This window comes from Gouania willdenowi, chromosome 7 (assembly GCF_900634775.1).
Source record: "Gouania willdenowi chromosome 7, fGouWil2.1, whole genome shotgun sequence".
NCBI lineage: Eukaryota > Metazoa > Chordata > Actinopteri > Blenniiformes > Gobiesocidae > Gouania > Gouania willdenowi.
Genome location: NC_041050.1, coordinates 15,361,138 through 15,379,973, shown reverse-complemented (window position 1 = coordinate 15,379,973; position 18,836 = coordinate 15,361,138). Strand labels below are relative to the sequence as shown.

The window sequence follows — 18,836 nt, the reverse complement described above, 5'->3', positions numbered from 1 at the left end:
ACTTCAATGTTGGTCATAGCACGCACACACACTTTGCAGTGCACAGGGACAACAACAACAACAACAAAAAATACACTTCCCAGACATGTTGGGCCTCAGCTTCCCATAATGCATCATCATTTGAAAAGTGACTAACCCCCAAACCACATTTTTTCTGCTGAAAACAAATGTATTTTGTTTTGAAGTCCAGTTGTTGATTTATTTTTGTCCAACACTTGACATTTTAGTTAAAGTATTTCAATTTCTTATATTTTGTCAGAGTGACAGCTCTCTATGGGCTGAAACCTGGCTATTGCAGTTGGCTGACAATGAGACTGCCTTTGTTGGTTCTTCTTGCGTCATGAACAAGCACTCTTGGCCCCAGACCTCCTATAAAAGCTAGTAGGAGGGACTTGTGTTTCCTCCTCCCTCAGCCACCAATGAGCATTGATTGACAGCTTTGTTGAAGACTGCGTTCAGCTGCTGTGATGTTTGTGACTCTGTTTTTAAAAAGAGCTGATTCTCGTCTAAGGGTTAATCAAGTCTGTATGTACAACAGCCACATTATTTGTGTATCCCCATCTATATGTGCGTGTGCACATATTATGTGACTCCTTGATGTTGTGTATTTGTCTCCCTGGTATGAGCCTGTGTGAGAGTTGGTCTTCCGGGGCTCATGCTATAGTGGATGTATAGCATTGTGTACGTGTGGGTTAGCGTCATGTTAATGATTGTGTGTGCATGTGTTCATAGGGTGTTTGTGCAAGCTGTACACGCCGCTGTGGAGAGTGACTGGGCGTGTCTTAAAGCTGAGGTACTCAAAATATTTTCTTTAATAAAAAAAAAAAAAAACATTTTTAGCATCATATGGTATATATCGTAAAAGTAATCATCTGCGTGCTGTTTGTGCCTTATAATTAAGTATTTTAATTTAAAAACCCCGGACGACAGAATTTTGGCGGTCACCCCCTCCAACTCCAATCACAGGATTTAGAGAAAGTAGGGGTGAGCAGAGCCCACAAAGGAGCCTTCTCATTGGCTGCCGCGATATATAGTGAAGCACGAGCACGGTGCCAACTTCTTCTCAGTAAAAGCATGGCTGCCGAACACCCACCAGGAAAGTTTGCTATACCTGCGCTTGCTGTTACTGTATATACTGTAAAAACCTGAAAAGAGAAAATCAAAGCAAGAAAAGAAAGAGATGCTTGGCTGCAACTTCAGACTGTCAACCTATTTGTGTGCACATTCAGCGCTCGTGAGCGACGTCGTGCACTTCCAGAGGACGAGACTGGGAGGGATTATCAGAGTGGGGGTGGGATTTATGCTTTGAATTCAGCCATGTCCCTCTGTCATGGTTCAAGATTCAGGTAGTGCAGCTTTAACTGCTCCAGCAACTGCGCACATAACGCATTTTTCGATGAACCACGGTCACTGTGATTAATGCACGTTAAAACTATCGGTAATAAAGATAATGCGTTAACGCGATAAAAACACATTCACTTTGACAGCATACATTTTTCCAACAATACTTTACCACTTTTTTGCCACACTTGATATGATTTATCATTAACATAACATAACAAGATGAGTTTTTTCAACAGAGGTCAGTTAATTTTTTAATGTTTTTAAATTTATTTAGCAAAATGCAAGACAAACCCAGGTTACACAATGTAATACCCCTGGTAGTATTGCATTTTGTTGCTGGTGACTGGTCACTGTTACACATAAATGATAAATGTATTTTCTTTTTTGCAAGAATAAAATATGCATAGTTGTATGACCTATGACCACATATGCAAAAACAAAAAAAACAAAACAAAAAACTTCCCTTCCAGTCAATAATGATTGTGAGCCAACATCCACCCTCCCTCAGCTTCTCTGACACCACAGGAGGCATAGCTTGGCACTAACTGACAAACCTTTGCTAAATAGAATAACTTTGGTAGTGCAGTCATAATGGAAAGGATTTTGTTAAGGTCAGTAGCTTTAGCTGTCAGGAAAATCTAAGTGCATCAAGGACAACACTAAACCGACAAAGTTAACACTCAAAACTTGATTGTTTTGAATTTTTAAAAGGGTAAACAAGCACTTTATCAGGAAATTCATAAATGCTACATGTCAGATGATGAAAAGGGGTGGTGGATGATTGTGGGCATCAGCAAAATTGACAAAACAAAGAGAGGTACGGTGTTAGAAAAATGTAGATTTCAGGTATTTACTTGTCATTCATTTCAAGTCTGACTTGAAATGCATTATTATTTGAACGTCTTATTAAAATATTCAAAAACAGTTATTGCTGTCTTTTCTTGTTTAAAATGTAGTCAACTTCTCATATTTTATGTTTGGTTATTTTATCAGCTAGCCCAGCTGCTGGCAAGTACTTTACAAAACCAATAATTGGGAGTAACAAGTCGATTAGTTAACACAATGCTGTGGAAGTTTGGATTGGAATTAGAACCTGACAGATATGGAATTTGATGGTTGAAATGATGAACTCATCATCAAGCTCTGCAGAAGCCTGGTAACGATCCTGGTCATTTCAATCAGGTGTGTTGGAAGAGGGAAACATCTAAAACATGCTGGATAGAGGCTCTTGAGGACCAGGATTGGGGACCCCTGCTGTACATGAACACATATTTTTATAATACCCAAAATATCACTTAAGCCAAAAAGTTAAACACCACTGAATTTAAAATAAGGAACTTTAATGTGCAACACTGTCACCATAAGGACTGTAAATCCAAACTTTTGTGCAAGCTGTTTTTCCAGAATACAATATAAAGAAATGATTCAAAAATATAGTTACTTAAATTGCAAACAGTCATCATAGATTAATCAAAAAAAGGCAAAATGTACCAGTAAACAGTGAACTTGTGCACTTCTCCTAGTGTTGTAATTTTGTAATCATTACAGCTGATTGAAGTGGCATCTTATAATTCATAATTCCGTCGCAGACGGCGCCAGGGGCCCATGAAGGGACAGAAAAAAGAAGCTGTGAAGAATTGCCACAGGCCCCTGTTTTGTGAATGGAATAGCTTGGGGCGAGTCGATAAGGTAATGCTGGTATGTGGGAGGAGGAAATTGTATTTTGTACAAACACCTTGATAGTAGGGCTGCTCGATCATAGAAAAAATAACAATCACCATTATTTTAGTCATAATTGAAATTAAGGTTATTCAAACAATTATTTTATCAACAAAAACATTGTTTATTATTGTACAAAACATTGTAAAATATATTCTTTAATCATAATAAAAAATCAAGTATGTTCACTTATTTGCACAAAACACTTGTTGCATGTGGTGTCTTTTCTCTAGATCTTCATCATCAAACCCAAAGAATTTATCTTGCCTTGATATTTACCAAGTGTTTTTGCTGCGTTTCTCCTGCTATGTTTGAAGACAACTAGCAACAGCTTTCCTTGTGTTGGCCTGTAGGCTAGCTTTGGCTTTGGCTTTAGCAAATAAAACATATCTATAATTGGAAAAGAACAAATAAATACAATTTTAAATAATTGTTTTTTATCGATTGTTATTTTGTAATTGTTGAGTGTAATTTAAATCGTAATCGAATTTTGATGAACTGCACAGCCTTACTTCATAACTAGTGGTGCAACGGATGAAAAAAAAACTCACGTTTCAGATCGTGTCATGGTTTTGAGTCACAGATCGGATCATTTTTTGGATTAGCAGAAAAAAAAAGAAAAAGACAAGACGAATAACTTTGCTTTCTATTTATTTTGTAGAACACAGTGCAATATTTTTCTGCTCATTAAAAGCAAACAACATTGCACTTGAGGTGTCAATCCAATGCTTAAAGAAAAATTTGAATCATATAAAAACAAATTAAAGTGCAATATAAGACATGACACCTTAATCCTTTAAACAGGGAGAGTGAATGAAAAACTAGCCTCTGCCCACATCATCAAAAAAGAATGAAAGAAGGAGAAGAAAGCAGATCTGAGTTTATAATATCAAAGTCTTACAATAGTCAGACGAGCCAATATTTATTTAATAAGAGCCTTAAAAGACATGGATGGACGGAGGCATAAACATGACGACACACGGAGCGTTTCCTTTCTCTCTTTTTCACTCCCTGTGTGTGTGTCTCTCTTCAACTCTCACGCAATCACACACAGATACACGACCACACACACACACACACACACACACACACACACACACACACACACACACACACACACACACACGCGCGCACATGTACGCACACACGGACGTTACACACGGAACAGGCTTCATCGAGGCATTACTAATGATGCGCAGATCATTATAAAACGTTTTTTTGCATTTTTTTTGTCAACCAATCCGCGGACCACGTGCATGCCGAACCGTGGAGAGAGATCCGTGCGGATCACGGATCAATGATGATTTGTTGCACCACTATAGCCTACCTGTCAGTCATGATGAGTGAATGAAAGTTGACCAGGAAAAAAAAGGAGATAAAATGGCAGGATGAGGGCAAAGAAAGGTAAAATGACCAAAATAGCCCTTTTTTCATATAAACGTAGGCAAAGGCTAGCATCTTGCTGGAGGTTAGCGGCAGCTTCTCATCCAGCTCCGTAAATGAGGCGCCATCAACGATGCTGCCACGTCTCACTTTTCCGAGCGGCCATAAGTCATTGTTTCTTAAATAAGTCTCAAGTCATGTCACTGAAGTCCCAAGTCAAGACAGTGAAGTCTAAGTCAAGGCCATTGAAGTAAAAAATCCTCAACATTATTTTAAGTCTTAACAAGTCATGAGTACATAATGTACCACTAATGCCATTTTACAGAGCAAGTTTATATATGATATAAACAATGAATTATTTAAACAGAGTACATATTTGTCAAATAATAGTGATGTAATGCTTTTATAAACAAATCAATCCAGCATCTTTTTAGCGCCTTCCAACTGGCTCACGAAAACATGATCATGTTTCACCTCTTCTGTCTTCTCTTCACTGGCTCCCAGTCAAATACAGAATTGATTTTAAAATTGTTGTTTGTCATTAAATGCCTCAATGGCCTTGCCCCGCGTTATTTGTCTGACCTGCTGGTGTCCCACTCCCCAGCATGTTCACAGTCGATCAAGCGTTGCTTATGGTCCTTCAGATGCATCACAAACTTAGAGGAGACCGAGCGTTTTCTGTAGTTGGTCCCAAACTGTGGAATGAGCTGCCTCTGTACATCTGACAGGCTGACTCCCTTCCTGTTTTTAAATCACACCTTCAGACATGCATGTTCTCTTTGGCGTTTAACCAGTGTTAAAGGTGATTTTTACTGTTCCAATTGTACTTTGTGATGCCACTGTACTGTTGTATTCATAATTGTATTTTTATTGCCCTGTTGTACAGCACTTTGGTCAACTTAGTTGTTTTTAATAGTGCTTTGTAAATAAATTGGATTGGATTGGATTTTAAAATTTTCACAGTTTCTCTGCTGCTAACCAAACAAACAGTAATCATACTGGTAGGTAGAAGGAGCTATAATTTTTCCAAATCAATTATTAATCACGGTATAATCTTTAAATCCAAAGGATATCATTCATACACTGGCAATACACACCTTAATTTGAGCACTTTAACTGTAAATCTTGTATTCATGCGCTTTGTATTGTTGATTAACTGATTGTATTGTATTTATGTACTTTAAGCCTTGTGAATAATGTTTGTTTTGTGACCTGCCAAGGGACAACAGATGTAAATTAGCATTTTTGCTAACTCTGGCGCCTTTACAACATGTAATTTTTACATTTGTTCATCAATGCGCACTGTCTTACAAATAAAAAAAGTAATTAATTAATTTTAAACATATCATTTTCTCTCCAAGTGCGCGTACATCCCAGCCAAGCTAGATGATTTCAGCTGCTTTGTTATTGGCTGTCAGTTTGTTTAAAGGTGGACCTGTCAATGAAAGTCTGTCTCGCAGTGGTTTGGGCAGACTTATTGCTTATTGATAATAATCATTTTTTATAAAACATTTTTTCATGGAAGAGTAGGAAGCCGAGTCTTCCAGAGTCAATAGGCTCCAGTTTCAAGTCCTTCATGATTTTGTCAGGTCGAGTCTAATTTCATCAAATTTGTAACTCGAGTATGCATATGAGCATGCACTTGTGTGAGAGTGGGGGTGGGGCCACAAAAAAATGCGCAACGGAGCCTATCACTATGATGTTATGCTACTGATTATAGCCTGACCGATTATTTACCCCTACTGATTTATCGTTCAGGCTCTAATTGGAACTTTGCACAATTTTGGTCAAACCAGGTTTGCTTTGATCATCAAAGCTGTGGGAAAAACAAATCCCCACATGATAACCAGTGTCCTCTAATCAGTGACAGGATCTTTATTTGTAGTCTATAGGGGAAATGTATTTGCTAATTTCAACTGCTTTTGCCAAGTGTGTCTTCACCATTAATCCTGTCAGCTGTGGTGAAAACTTAAAATGTGTACCTTTCTATGCATGTGTTTGGGTATAATCAGGGGGCAACAGGACCTTCTCCAACTGTCAGTTAATTTAATGCTGTCAGCAAAGCCCTGAGCCGAGAACGGCTCGAAAAAGTAATTTCCTTTGTCTTTTCAAACTGCAGCACGCTCTCTAGCAGGACAACCTATTGGCAATAGACATGACTCGCTCATTTGACACACTCGCAAACATGCAATCAGACTTGCTTATGCCCATGGCAACTCAATATGCATGCAAACAAACATACCACCTGGAGTGTGCATCCTGTCAATATGGTGGAAAGGAAATTTGCAAAGTAGTACTTGCTTATATTTGATATTATTTTATTTGGAATAACTACTGCAATTCTATAATTCTTGTAATTCTACATAGTTTTTGGATTTTTACTTATTTTGGTAACTACATGAAAAATTTCCCTGGTTATCTGATATACATCAATCATTTAAATGTTCAATAATAGATACTTTTGGTCATCTACCACTAAATGTAGAAGCGACTCAAAACAAAAACTGAATCTAGACAAGAATTCACAAGTAAAATCCCCAATTTTTTATAGATAAATTTAAAACCAACGCTGTGCACAGGCAGGGCCACAGTAACACACACACAAAGTTAATTGGGCTGTTTTTGTCCCAATTTTCTAGCCTGGACTCCATCTTAATCTCCTTGTATTATTCAGTGTTCAATACAGGTAATTAGTATGGAAGCGCTCACAAGGCGTTTAATTTCTGGGGGTGGGGAGGGGGCGGGACCAACATGACCAGAGTAACTGATCAAACGAAGAGCGGACATGATGACCTTAGCGCAACAAGCTAAGCTGGCTCCCTAAACAGAGTCGGCAGAGGACAATAGCGTGTAGTATGGTCCAGACTTACGTTTTAAAGCCTATTCTTGTTGTGGTTTCAACGATATATCCAGGTTTTCTAAAACGGAGCAGAGCACAACTCCGAATGGCTTTTTCTACAACTCTGATTGGTTCGGTTTCTTTTGAACCGTAGAAGTGAGCAGAAATGGCGGCATTACGTTACTCACTTTCTTACAAAGCTAGGAAGTGGGTGTGGCTTATTGGCAGGCTACCAATTTTCCCCCGTCACGAGGAGACGAAGACAGTTCAGGGCCGACAATTGTGAATTAAACGTACATACAGTTTATCATGATCAAAACTCCTCATGGGTAAGTTGACGACTCCCGACTCGTGACCACATGATTTGTGACATGGAACGGAATGTACCAATCAAGAAGCGAGCTGACTAACAAACACGATATGCTGCGTTCAAGGCCACTCAGAACTCGGCTTTTTCGAGTTGAAAATTCCGATCTCCGAGTTTAACCGAGTTTAGCGGCGGCATGTGGCTGACTGCAGTGGCGGATGCTTTAAGACTACAAGGGAACCTCAGCTTCCCCTAAAATCAGTGGTCAAATATGTAGTGTTGTGTGTACATTTCATTGACTAAATATATGACAGAACACATGTATGTTTAGTTCAGAATCAGCTTCTTATAACAGGAAACTGACAGTGACAGCGTGACGTTCTTCATTCATTACCGCAGCGTCACAGTGTTAATAAACAGTGGTGAAGTTCAGCTTCAATTGACTTCAATGGGAGACGATTTAGGGGTTGATCCACTGCAGTCAAACTAGACGCTCATTGGATAAATGCTCGGTTATGACGCACTTAGTCCCGCCCATCGGACGCCGAGCTTCACAGGAGGTCTATGGAGCAGTGGGCTGGATCTGTCTGTTCCGGACGCTGGAATAATGGATGAGGATTGGATGATCTGTCTCAGGCTAATTCAATTTTGATTGACAGCGAAATGAGCCAATCAGAGAGTATGACGTTCTGACTGGTATGATATTTGACTTTTTTCATCGACTCCAGTTGGAGTTCTAAGTCGCTTTTTGAAGTAGCAGGTCCGAAAATCAAGATTTCTGTGTTGCTTTGAACGCAGAATTTGGTCACGTTGTTAGATCTTGTTTGATCACGCATGATTTCTGGCTTGGAGGAAGACTGGTGGTGGGACAGAATGGTTACTGTATATGTGTGGTGTGCTGTGTTGAGACCCCACACAGCATGATCAAAACTGCTCTATGTCTGATTTTCTTTTGATCATCATGTGTGGGGTCTGTGACGGATAAAAAAAAAACATCTTCAGATTTAGAAAATCGTTATCTGTAAAACGTGTCTCAAACAGAATGCAAACAATAGCAGCTGATGTTTGTAACAAACATTATACTTCGTCACTGCTGTTGTTTAAGGTTTTTCAGCTTTGCCTGTTGCGCGCACCTTCTCTGACTACATGTATGGCAAAAAGTACATTTTATTACTTAGATTTCATTATGATTGATACACATGCAGATTCTCCTCATTAGCGGGCTAATCAAGGTAATGCCATCACTGCATAAACATGACAACACACAGTACTTGCTCATAAAGTGATTGACGTTTTAAAATGCAGCATTACAGGCTAATGCCAGCATTTATACAAAAAAGAAGATGAAATCGTACACATGCGAGGACACGCCATTATCCTCTCTGAAATGCTGAAAGAGTGTTTCTATCGACACTGGACTCACAGACAGTGTCTGACATTTCATCAGAATTGTGCAGCTAAGTGTTTAGACCTTTAGAAAATGTGATTCTCCCATTCCTTTATTATCCTTTTTTTTCATTATTTCAAGAATGTTCTTTGTTTTGAGTTTGTTTTGAACCTACCTGAGGTTTCTTGGAGCTTCTTTAATGGCTCAATGCATTCAGGTGCACAAATATTGCTCTTATATAGTCATCAGGGGCTCCTGTGTGTTAAAGACACCCAGAACCTATATGTGCATTAATGGTTTTGACCTTCAGCCTCTCAGAAGACCAATAAGGAATCGATAATTTAATATTTAAAAAAAATATGCATACTTGGCCATGAAACGGCCAGATGTGCTGAAATGAATAATTGGTCAGTCTCTAGGCTAAATTATTAACTTCCAAACAACCCAGCTGCACATATGAACACAAACACATCATCAGCTGAAAGATGCCGACTGAATAATTGTAGACTTGCAACTAGATCTATTTGAATTGAAATGTGGAATAAACGTCCATTACCCAAAGGAATAGCTGGGAAAGTGCTCAGCTGCTAAACATTTTACATTTTTATTTTTTTTACGACTTAATGTCTAAGAATTTACTGAAGTGAGTCTGATTATCTTAATGGGGAACATCTTTTCTGCTTTGGATATATCATTAAAAAAGAGAGAAAAAAAAAAAATCATAGTTTTTGTGAGGATAAAAAAAAGTGATTTACACTAATTTATTGGTGTTAATGATCCTACCCATAAGACAGTAGCAGCCAAAAGACAATATTTGAGTGCATGTGTGACGTATAGGTGTACGTACAGTATGTTAAAATTTGCTACATCAAAGGGTGAAGTTTTTAACCATAGTGGAATTGAAAAGTTTAAGGGTAACATTAAGGGTAAACCTCTTCATTTCAATTCAAAACAGCTTTATTGGCATGAGAAACATGTTTACATAGAACAATGTACACACAAAAATGATAAATATTAATTAAAAATAGCAACATTTGTGATGTGCAAAACAATAAAATGAGACAAAAATATGGTTTCACTATATATGTAGGAAAGAAAATCCAATTAACTTATAAGTGTTATAAAAGGGGAAAAGGCTGTGTACAGGGTTGTACATATATCCATATACACACAAGTACATACAGTACATATACTGTATACATACATACACTGGACATGTGTGGGACTGACTTAAAAATTCACACAGAGCACACCGCTGCATGGGCTGCACCCTCAATTTTAAAGGAAAAAAATTGCGTCCTATACGCCAGAAAATATGGTACATAAACACTTGCATACGTATACATACATGCATGCATGGGCAGATTATTTATATATACATGAATGTAGTTTCTTTTCTTGTCACATCAGTCTATGAATCTTGCTGCTGTTTGCACATTACTGGACTTCCCCGTGCAGGTAGGGGAGTTTGTGGACGTCAGGCAGATTCTGATATAAGACACCACATCAGTGTCTTATTTTTAGGGATGGGAATCGGCTCCCAGTAATCCTATTCCTAGGAATTGTTTGTTTGCTTGTATTTCAATTCTGCTTATCGGTTCCTCTCACATTGCAAATACTTAACGATAAACTCCTCCAGGTCCTGTATATTTTATGTTTATGCTATGTTATGTGAAGCTCCTTCCACCATATAGTTGTTTGCTGTCCACCGCGGAGAATCCACCTCATCCGCCCGCAGCAGCACTGTGGTGGAGTCCTCTGTCCTCCGTGCTCTGTTTGTAGCATCTCTGTTGCTACGCTAGTCACTTCCGGGTTCTGTACACTCGCGCTAAAGTTGCTTCTTGCACGGACTTTTCTTCCGAAAACAACAAACCTCCACAAGAACAAACACCTCTGTGCCAGTTTATGTCCTCATAACAAGTAATCAGACACGGGAGGTGGACTAGTACTGATCGTTGTCTTTAGTTTGCTCTTTCACACACACACACACACACACACACACACACACACACACACACACACACACACACACACCCACCCACACGCGGCTGATGACCTGTAACAACAGGGACGGCGTCTCTGAAGGTCCATTTATAGAACTATAAACAAAAGCTAAACTAAAGCTTTACCGTTTAAATACATAACAAGTGCAGCTGTACTTTTGGTTAATATGTTCTTTTTACAGAATAATTATTTGCTTTATGTCTGAATATAATAATATAATATAATAATAATGATTCATCAATTTTATATAGCACTTTTGTATGTATTATTATCCAGTGAAAACAATCAATACCTGGTGGATTAAAAGAGGGCTGATATTCCTGCAGGAAATTAAAGAGACAAAGATTATATAATAAAGTTAAAGCAAACAATTCCATATGTATTATTTAATTCCCTCACCGATTCTCTTATCTCCTTTTCCCAATGAGAATCGATAAGAGAATCGGTAAGGAATCAAATCGATAAGCAGCATCGATAATGGAATCGGAATTGCTAAATTCTTATCAATTCCCATCCCTACTTATTTTATAGCTAAAGAAAGCTAATGCAGCCTGGTATCCTATAAAACTGAGTTCTTTTTTATTCTAATATATCTTTTTGCCATTTATTCTTTAGAGACTGGTGGAGGCAGCAGAGGAAGCCCACCTACAGCATGATGAGGATCCGGACCTGCAGGTATGCTTCTATATCTTCTGGATGTGTATTACCTGCTCTTGAAAAATAGATGAATTACCTTGATAATGAATTTTGATGGTTGATCCACATTGAGCAAAACAGTCGGTGCAGAGGATATACTATACCTACCATCAGGAATGAATCAATCCTGCTTTGCTTGACAAGCTAATAAGCTTAAAACTGTCTTATCTTATCTTACCCATTTGTCTCTGTATGTTGTTCGCTAACGGTTTAGCCTGTTACTCTCAGGTTGTCATTGCCCCATTGAAGCTGTTGTGCCGACAACACAAACGGATACAGATCATCAGTTTCTGTTAGGGGTGCGCCGATTCCAATTTTGGCCAAAATATCAATCTAAAAGTAATCTGCAACCGATAGGATCGAAGTTCCTAAAAGTCAAACATTCTACAGAACAGTCAATATGTAATGACAGAAGGAACATGACACAGGTTATTTGCTCTCTCACTTATTACAGTCACTTGTACATTAATGGCAGCTTTTTATTCATGTTCAAAGCCATGAACTCTATCATTTTCTTCACTCTTTTCACTGTTCATAAGCATTAACAGCAGCCCACTGGCTGAGCTTCAAATGCTGCACACTCAGTGGTGTGATGGCTTCTTAAATGGTGAATGAGGTAGTGTTTTGTTTGCAGCTCCACCAGGACTTATTTTCAGGAATTTCAAATTGTGAGCCTTTGCTCTGTTTTTTTTGTGTAATACTGCCGAAGTGCGGACATGCTAAGCTAACCGTGCCTCCATGGGACTGGGACTGTAGTAGAGGCATGCGCACGCAGGCACATGTACACATAACCTGGTGGGTGGGTTTGTCAGTTATCTCACAGCAGAAAAGGACAGTGGCTGACTTTTAGACAGACTTAGGTAGGTAGAAAAGATTGGCGGAAATAAAGAAATAATGAGGTTTAGCGTATGTTTTTTTTGTGTTTGTATTATAATTGAAATCATATAAAGATGAGACAAAATTATGTTATTAGCAATGGTTAGAAAACAGGATGCTGAAAATTACATTATTTGTTACTGTAATGTAGGCGGGAGCAGTGGGACTAATAATGCACCCACTCCATTTTCAACACAAAAAAATACTGTAAGTGTATGCAGTAATATATGTAATTGTTTTTTTTTTCTTTTTTGAAGGGAAGCCATCTGCACCAAATGTTTTGTTTATTGTAATATTGTTTCTTGAATTAGTGCATTTTAATTTACAATTTGTTCGAAATAAAACTGTTGAATCACAAAAAAAACTATTACAAAAGATTTGTAAAAGAATGCTGGAGAATTTGTAATGTTTAATACATAGTATGTTTGCAAGTCGAAGAAAAAATGTGTCCAAAAAAAACAAGTGGGTTGTTGAGAGTGTGGATGCAAATACAAGTGATGATGTCACACGTGTGCATGCAGACATGCATCCCAGTTTATCTTACGGCTGCAACCACATCAAACACAAAGTGGATGATTCTTTCAATTGTATTTTCACGCAAGACGTTTCACAGGAATAGACAAAGTGTATGAATCTTTTTGTTACTTTCAAACACCATATACGTACTAAAAAAAAACAAAAACCTGTCAAACTAATCCCGCAGTTTCCACCACCGTTCTTCAAACTTGCTGCCAATGCATATACAGTAGCTAATCACAGCTGCTTGTGCAACCCTCAAACCAGCCTTCTGCTCTCATAGTTCTGCCTGAAATCCACTTTAACAGCTTTATTTTCTGAGTGCAGTGTAAGGTTGCTAGAGTTTGCTGCTCATCTCTCATGTCTTTAGAGAGAGTTTTGCCAAAGCAGGTGGAGCCACAGCAGCTGAGTTTAAAGCAGAAATATGAAACTAAGTCGACTTGGGGGTAGTTTGTGCAGTAGTGAGTGAGTGTTTACTCTGTCTGCTCCTTGGAGTATTACACTATATAGTCTGTGCTGCTTTTAATGGCAACTAAAGGATCAGTTATGAATTTAATCACTGACTGCAGCCAATCTTTGGATCTTTTTGCTTAATTCTGCACTGAAAACATAACAAAGTAAAATGTTTTCCTTTATGATTCATAATCATGAGAGGTGCTGTTTTTTTTTTTTTTTTTAAATCATGTAATATTTTGATAATCACACATATTTACCAAAGGTAATGTGTTTGTGTAGCCTGGAATTCATCCTAATCTCTTTGTATTATTCAAACAGGCGATTAGTCTTGAAGTGCTCCTCGGCACTTGAGTTCGGGAGGGGTGGGACAAACGCGCGCAGAGTAACCAATCAAACGAAGAGCGGACGTGATGACAATAGGGCGACTAGCGTAGTTTTTTCCCCTAAATGGAGCCAGCAGACAAAAACAGTGTATAGTACGGTACAGACTTACAGTTTTAAAGCCTCTTCTTGTTGTGGTTTCAACAATATATCCAGGTATTTTAAAACAGAGCAGAGCACAGTTTCGATTCCGTCGTGTTTGTTTTAATACTACTTAGCGCAGGGGATAGGACGTTTTTTCCTGTTCGGCTCTCATTGGCTCGACTCTGTGTCCAGTAAGTGAGCAGAAACGGCCACATAACCAGACACACTTTCTTACAACAAGTAAGGAAGTAAGTGCGGCTTCGCCAGGCTAGTGTTTGTGTGTCTCCATATAGTGTTCAATTGACAGTAACGTAGAACAATACTGGTAGTTGATCACTTTGTTCGGTTGATGTGGTGATGAAAAGATATTATAGAGGCTCGTTAAGCCTGCGGAAATTATGGCGGGAAGAAGAGAAATTGACAAAAAAAAAAGACATGGAAATGATGAAGAAAATAACATAATGATATCTTAACACTTATTTGAAATACTGTTTGTAATTGCATTCATATAGTAATTGCAGGAAGAATAGTTTTGTCTTCTTTTTGAATAGTGTGTTTAGGTTTCATTTAGTCAAAAAACTGTTACTTTGGAAATCCGCTTTGATCGCTTTGAAGTTTCCTCTGAAGTTTCCTTGACTTCCGCGTAATAATTCCAGCACGATTATTTTTGTCTTCTTTTTGAATAGTATGTTAAGGTTTCATTTATTCAGATAACTGTTACTACTACTACTACTAAATCCACTTCGATCTTATGACATGTTTTGACCGGCAACTGCGTCAGAGGCTTCTGCTGATCACTTTGATGTTTTCTTTGAAGTTTCTTTGACTTCTGCATAATAATTCCAGCAAGATTATTTTTGTATTCTTTTTTAATAGTGTGTTAAGGTTTCATTTCTTCAGATACTATGTAGTTGTTTGAATAAACTAAACCTTAACATACTAATTGCATTCATTTCAGTAACATAGTTAATTGTTCATTATTTGCTGTTTTGTGACAAATTTGTCTCTCTCTTCAGTAGCTATTCACTCAAGCGGTGCCTTTCAGACCTCCCAGTCCACAGTGGTTCTCCTTCACATTTATAAAAAATAATTGATAATTTTTCCGCTTATAAGATAAGGAGACCAACTCCCTCAACAATCTCAAAATAAGTTTTATTCTGCAATCTATCCACACTTGTCAATAGTTTCCCGATACACTGAATTAAATGTTGCTTGTATAGTGTGGTTTGATGTTAGAGTATAAAAAATCATTATTTCAACCATGAGAAAAAGATTAAAAAAAAAACAGCTCTACAACCTTTTATTAGAAAACTAAAACAGTTGTTTTTCTAATGGTGTTGTACAAGGTTGTTGAATGATCCAAGGTGAGTGAATTCAGGTCATCAATGATAAATAGCTGACATCTATCTATGACCTGCTATATTTATCCACATGGAGTTTATGGCGAAAAACGACCCCCTCATACATTTAGATAAAATACATAGTGGAGAACTGGCTGACATTAGTGCTATGCCAATGCTTCAAGACCGATGTACGGATTATCATGGGGAGTCGATCAGCATTTACACAAATTCATACACAGACACTCAGCAGCATGATGCTTGTAATTAATTTGCATCATTGCTATTGTTATGCATGCCTTGTTTTCTGCTATTATATTCTATATATATATGCAAGCACACCGTCTAAATACTGGAGCTTTCATCTTTAAATAAATGTGTTGCAACAATTCATTTTCAGTAATTGTGTATTGAATTAGCCAAGTAAAAAGATTTGTGCATTTTTAGCATTTTAACTACACTGGTTAGACATTGACATGCACGTGAGCATGCTTATGGCTTTTTGCCAGCGCTGTATGCGTGCACCTGTGGAGCTGTTTCCGTGCACGCTCCTGCACAGCTCTGATGGTAGTTTTTCTAATAGTGCTTTTAACTGCACAACTTGGTGAATGGATGGTAATTATCATCAGCTGGGCTAAAAATACCTCATTGCTGCTGTAGGGTGAAACCTCCTCCATCACTATTCGGGGCTTATTATAAAATGTTTGTGTGCTTTATTGCTATTGGATAGATATTTGGTTAGCAGCGGTTTGATAGGAATTTTCTTATCTATCCTTTCCAGAGCTGCCCTGCTTCTGTGTGAAATTGGCACGGTAATCTGCAGCAATTTTTTTTTCTTCTCCCTCACACTTTTACCCGCAATGCTCACGTACTGTAACTAGGAAGGCAGAGCGCAGTCTCCCATGTCCTCTGCAACCAATGAAATTCTTCTTAGCAGGTTGGAGTCAAACAGCCAATTGAGTGAAAATGTAGCTTTGGTATGAAGGGAGCGGCAGACGAGAAAATAACTAATACTTTCCTGTACGCTCCCCCGTCAGGGGTCTTACCACTGAGCTGTAAAAGGTGACCACCACATGCTTGTTGATTTGGCAATTTACTCTTCTGAGTTGAAAAAAAGAAAGAACTCTGACCTGTGCTTGCCTCTTTGACAGGAGTTTCTCCTGCTGCATGCTTGGTTAGTGATGGAGAGACGAGACTTTAAAGCCATTTATTTGAGCATTGGCATTGAAGTCCAATGCATATTATGAATTTCAGGAAACTTGATGTAACTGAGTCTGAGCATCTCAATGCATTTCCTTGTATGAATTTAAATGATTTACCATCAAAAGCAAACAATATTTTGAAAAAAAAAGGTTGAAAAACAGGGAAAGAATTATTGCTGTAATTTGCCGTAACAGAATGTTCCCATTGATTGCTCCTTTGATTTGTTGCCAACAAAAATTTGTTTTAACAACATTTTTTTTTTTTTTTTTTTAAGATATCTTTATTATTTTTCAGTTTAAAGACAAAAAGCAACAAACAGTTACATCAATTACCAGCTTTTAAACAGTACAGGCAAGAAAAATCAAAAATTATAACCAACCCACATAATGCAAAAATTAAGCAAGCATGTATATTATTTATTGGTTTTAAGAGAGACAAACCACTTTTGTTACTGGTAATAATAGAGCAGTGTTTCCCAAAATGTATTGCCCCATATACCCCTTAGCCTTTACTTCTTATCACAAGTACCCCTAAGCTTGCGTTATACATTATTTATTTGTGTTTGAAGGCTCGTCTAAACTCTTTCCTGTGTCTCGTCCAACATTAACCTTGAATTTAGGCCTTTTTTATTCATTTATTTCTGACGTTTTACTCATTTTAGAATTTTGACTTTACCTTTTGGTGTATTTTAAAGAGTTGTGCCACATACAATTGTTGATGGATGAGAAAAAAGGTCTGTGTGCATGTGCAAAAAAAAAAAGAACATTTTATTGTTAAAATATAAACTGACAAATGTTTCTGTGTAACCCCTGAGAGGTGTTCAAGTACCCATAGGGGTACACGTATCCCAGTTTGGGAACCACTGAGGTCTACTTTGAATCCTTGGGCTTCCACACAGTGTTAACATACAATTTACGATTTTTAACCAAAATCAAATATTAAAACAGATTTGTTCATTTGTTTTAATCTTTTGTTAAAATGTTGCAGTAATTTGTAAATGTGTTTTCGTCATTTATAAAAGTGTTTTGCTCAAAAATGTACATTTGTTTTGGTATTTGTAAATGTGTTTGGCACTTCTCAGCCACCGTAGCACAATCTTTAACAACAGCATAGGGAATACTTGTAATAACAGTCATTCTGTCCAGGAAATATCAGGCCTTCTGCATGTCTTTGGTGTGACAGGCATCAGCAAGTATTGTAATTTACAGTATGCATAAAAATTGGCCTGTGAATATTATTGCCTTCATTTTTGCACAAAAATATTGATCTTTACTTTATTGCATTCCTATGTAGAATTTAAACAAACATCAATTCTAAGCCTTTTGGAAAGCCTTTTGACCCTGTACTTTGCCTATCCTTCAAGCCATTTACTCAACATGGTGCCTTTTTTTTTGCCCTCTGGTTTCCTCCTCCCCAGTTGTTTACCATTCACATTTCCTCACTGTTAGAGTAGCATATTCGTCCTTTTCCCACCATGGAATACGTGAGTAGGGAGTTGGAGGCAGAAAGCCGGGTTAAACGGAGATTAGAGTTAAAAGCGAACACCAGAGGGAGGAGGAGTGTCACAGTCAACCTTTTCCACATCACTTGAGATTTTTCCACTGTCTCACGCTCTTCTTCCCTCAGGTCTTTGAACTTCTGTTGCATATTAGCATCAAGAGCATGTAAACATATTATTTGTATCAGGGTTTATGTATGGAGGTGGAAAATAATGTTGTTTTATGATGAATAACTGTTTACATTAGATGGTACAGTAATAAGGTTCTCCCTAATAATTTGATAGAATCCTTCGTTAATGTAATGTGGACATGTACAGTATGTCCATGTGGTTCACTGTGGAGAACCAATCAGTTTTATTGGGAAAAAACAAAACAACGAATACAACACAGCTGTAAAATCACTATGAAGAACATAAACTCAACTCATGTTTATTGAGCAGCATTTAAAACCATTCTTCCTAGTACCGTACTAGCATCTTACTAGTGCAGCTTGTGACGGGTAGGGTTATATAATGAAATGGTAAAAAATCTAACATTAAAAGTAAATTAACGTCCCCTAAACTGAAAATAGGAAATGGTAACAAGAAATTAGTAATTGCTGAAAGCTCCTCTTCTCTTACCAAATTCGATAAGCGCTAGTGTGTTTCTGTTTTAAATATTTAAGAAAATACAGATGTCAGTCACTACAGTTTTTGTCTTTAAATACTTTTAAATAATGTATGTTTTTTCTTTAAATGATAAACTCCTAAAAGTTCACATAAGGATATAATGTCTCTGTTTTGACAGATGGACTTTTCTAATC

The 18,836-nt window shown here is 37.6% G+C and overlaps 1 protein-coding gene across 1 annotated transcript in view; it reads left to right on the top strand.

Moving 5' to 3' along the window:
* Nucleotides 1–18,836, top strand: part of LOC114466715 (voltage-dependent calcium channel subunit alpha-2/delta-3-like) — a 177,859-nt gene that overhangs the window by 45,133 nt on the left and 113,890 nt on the right. The window contains exon 4 of the mRNA XM_028452390.1: nt 11,599–11,658. Coding sequence (XP_028308191.1) covers nt 11,599–11,658 — 60 coding nt within the window. The remainder of the gene's footprint in view (nt 1–11,598; nt 11,659–18,836) is intronic.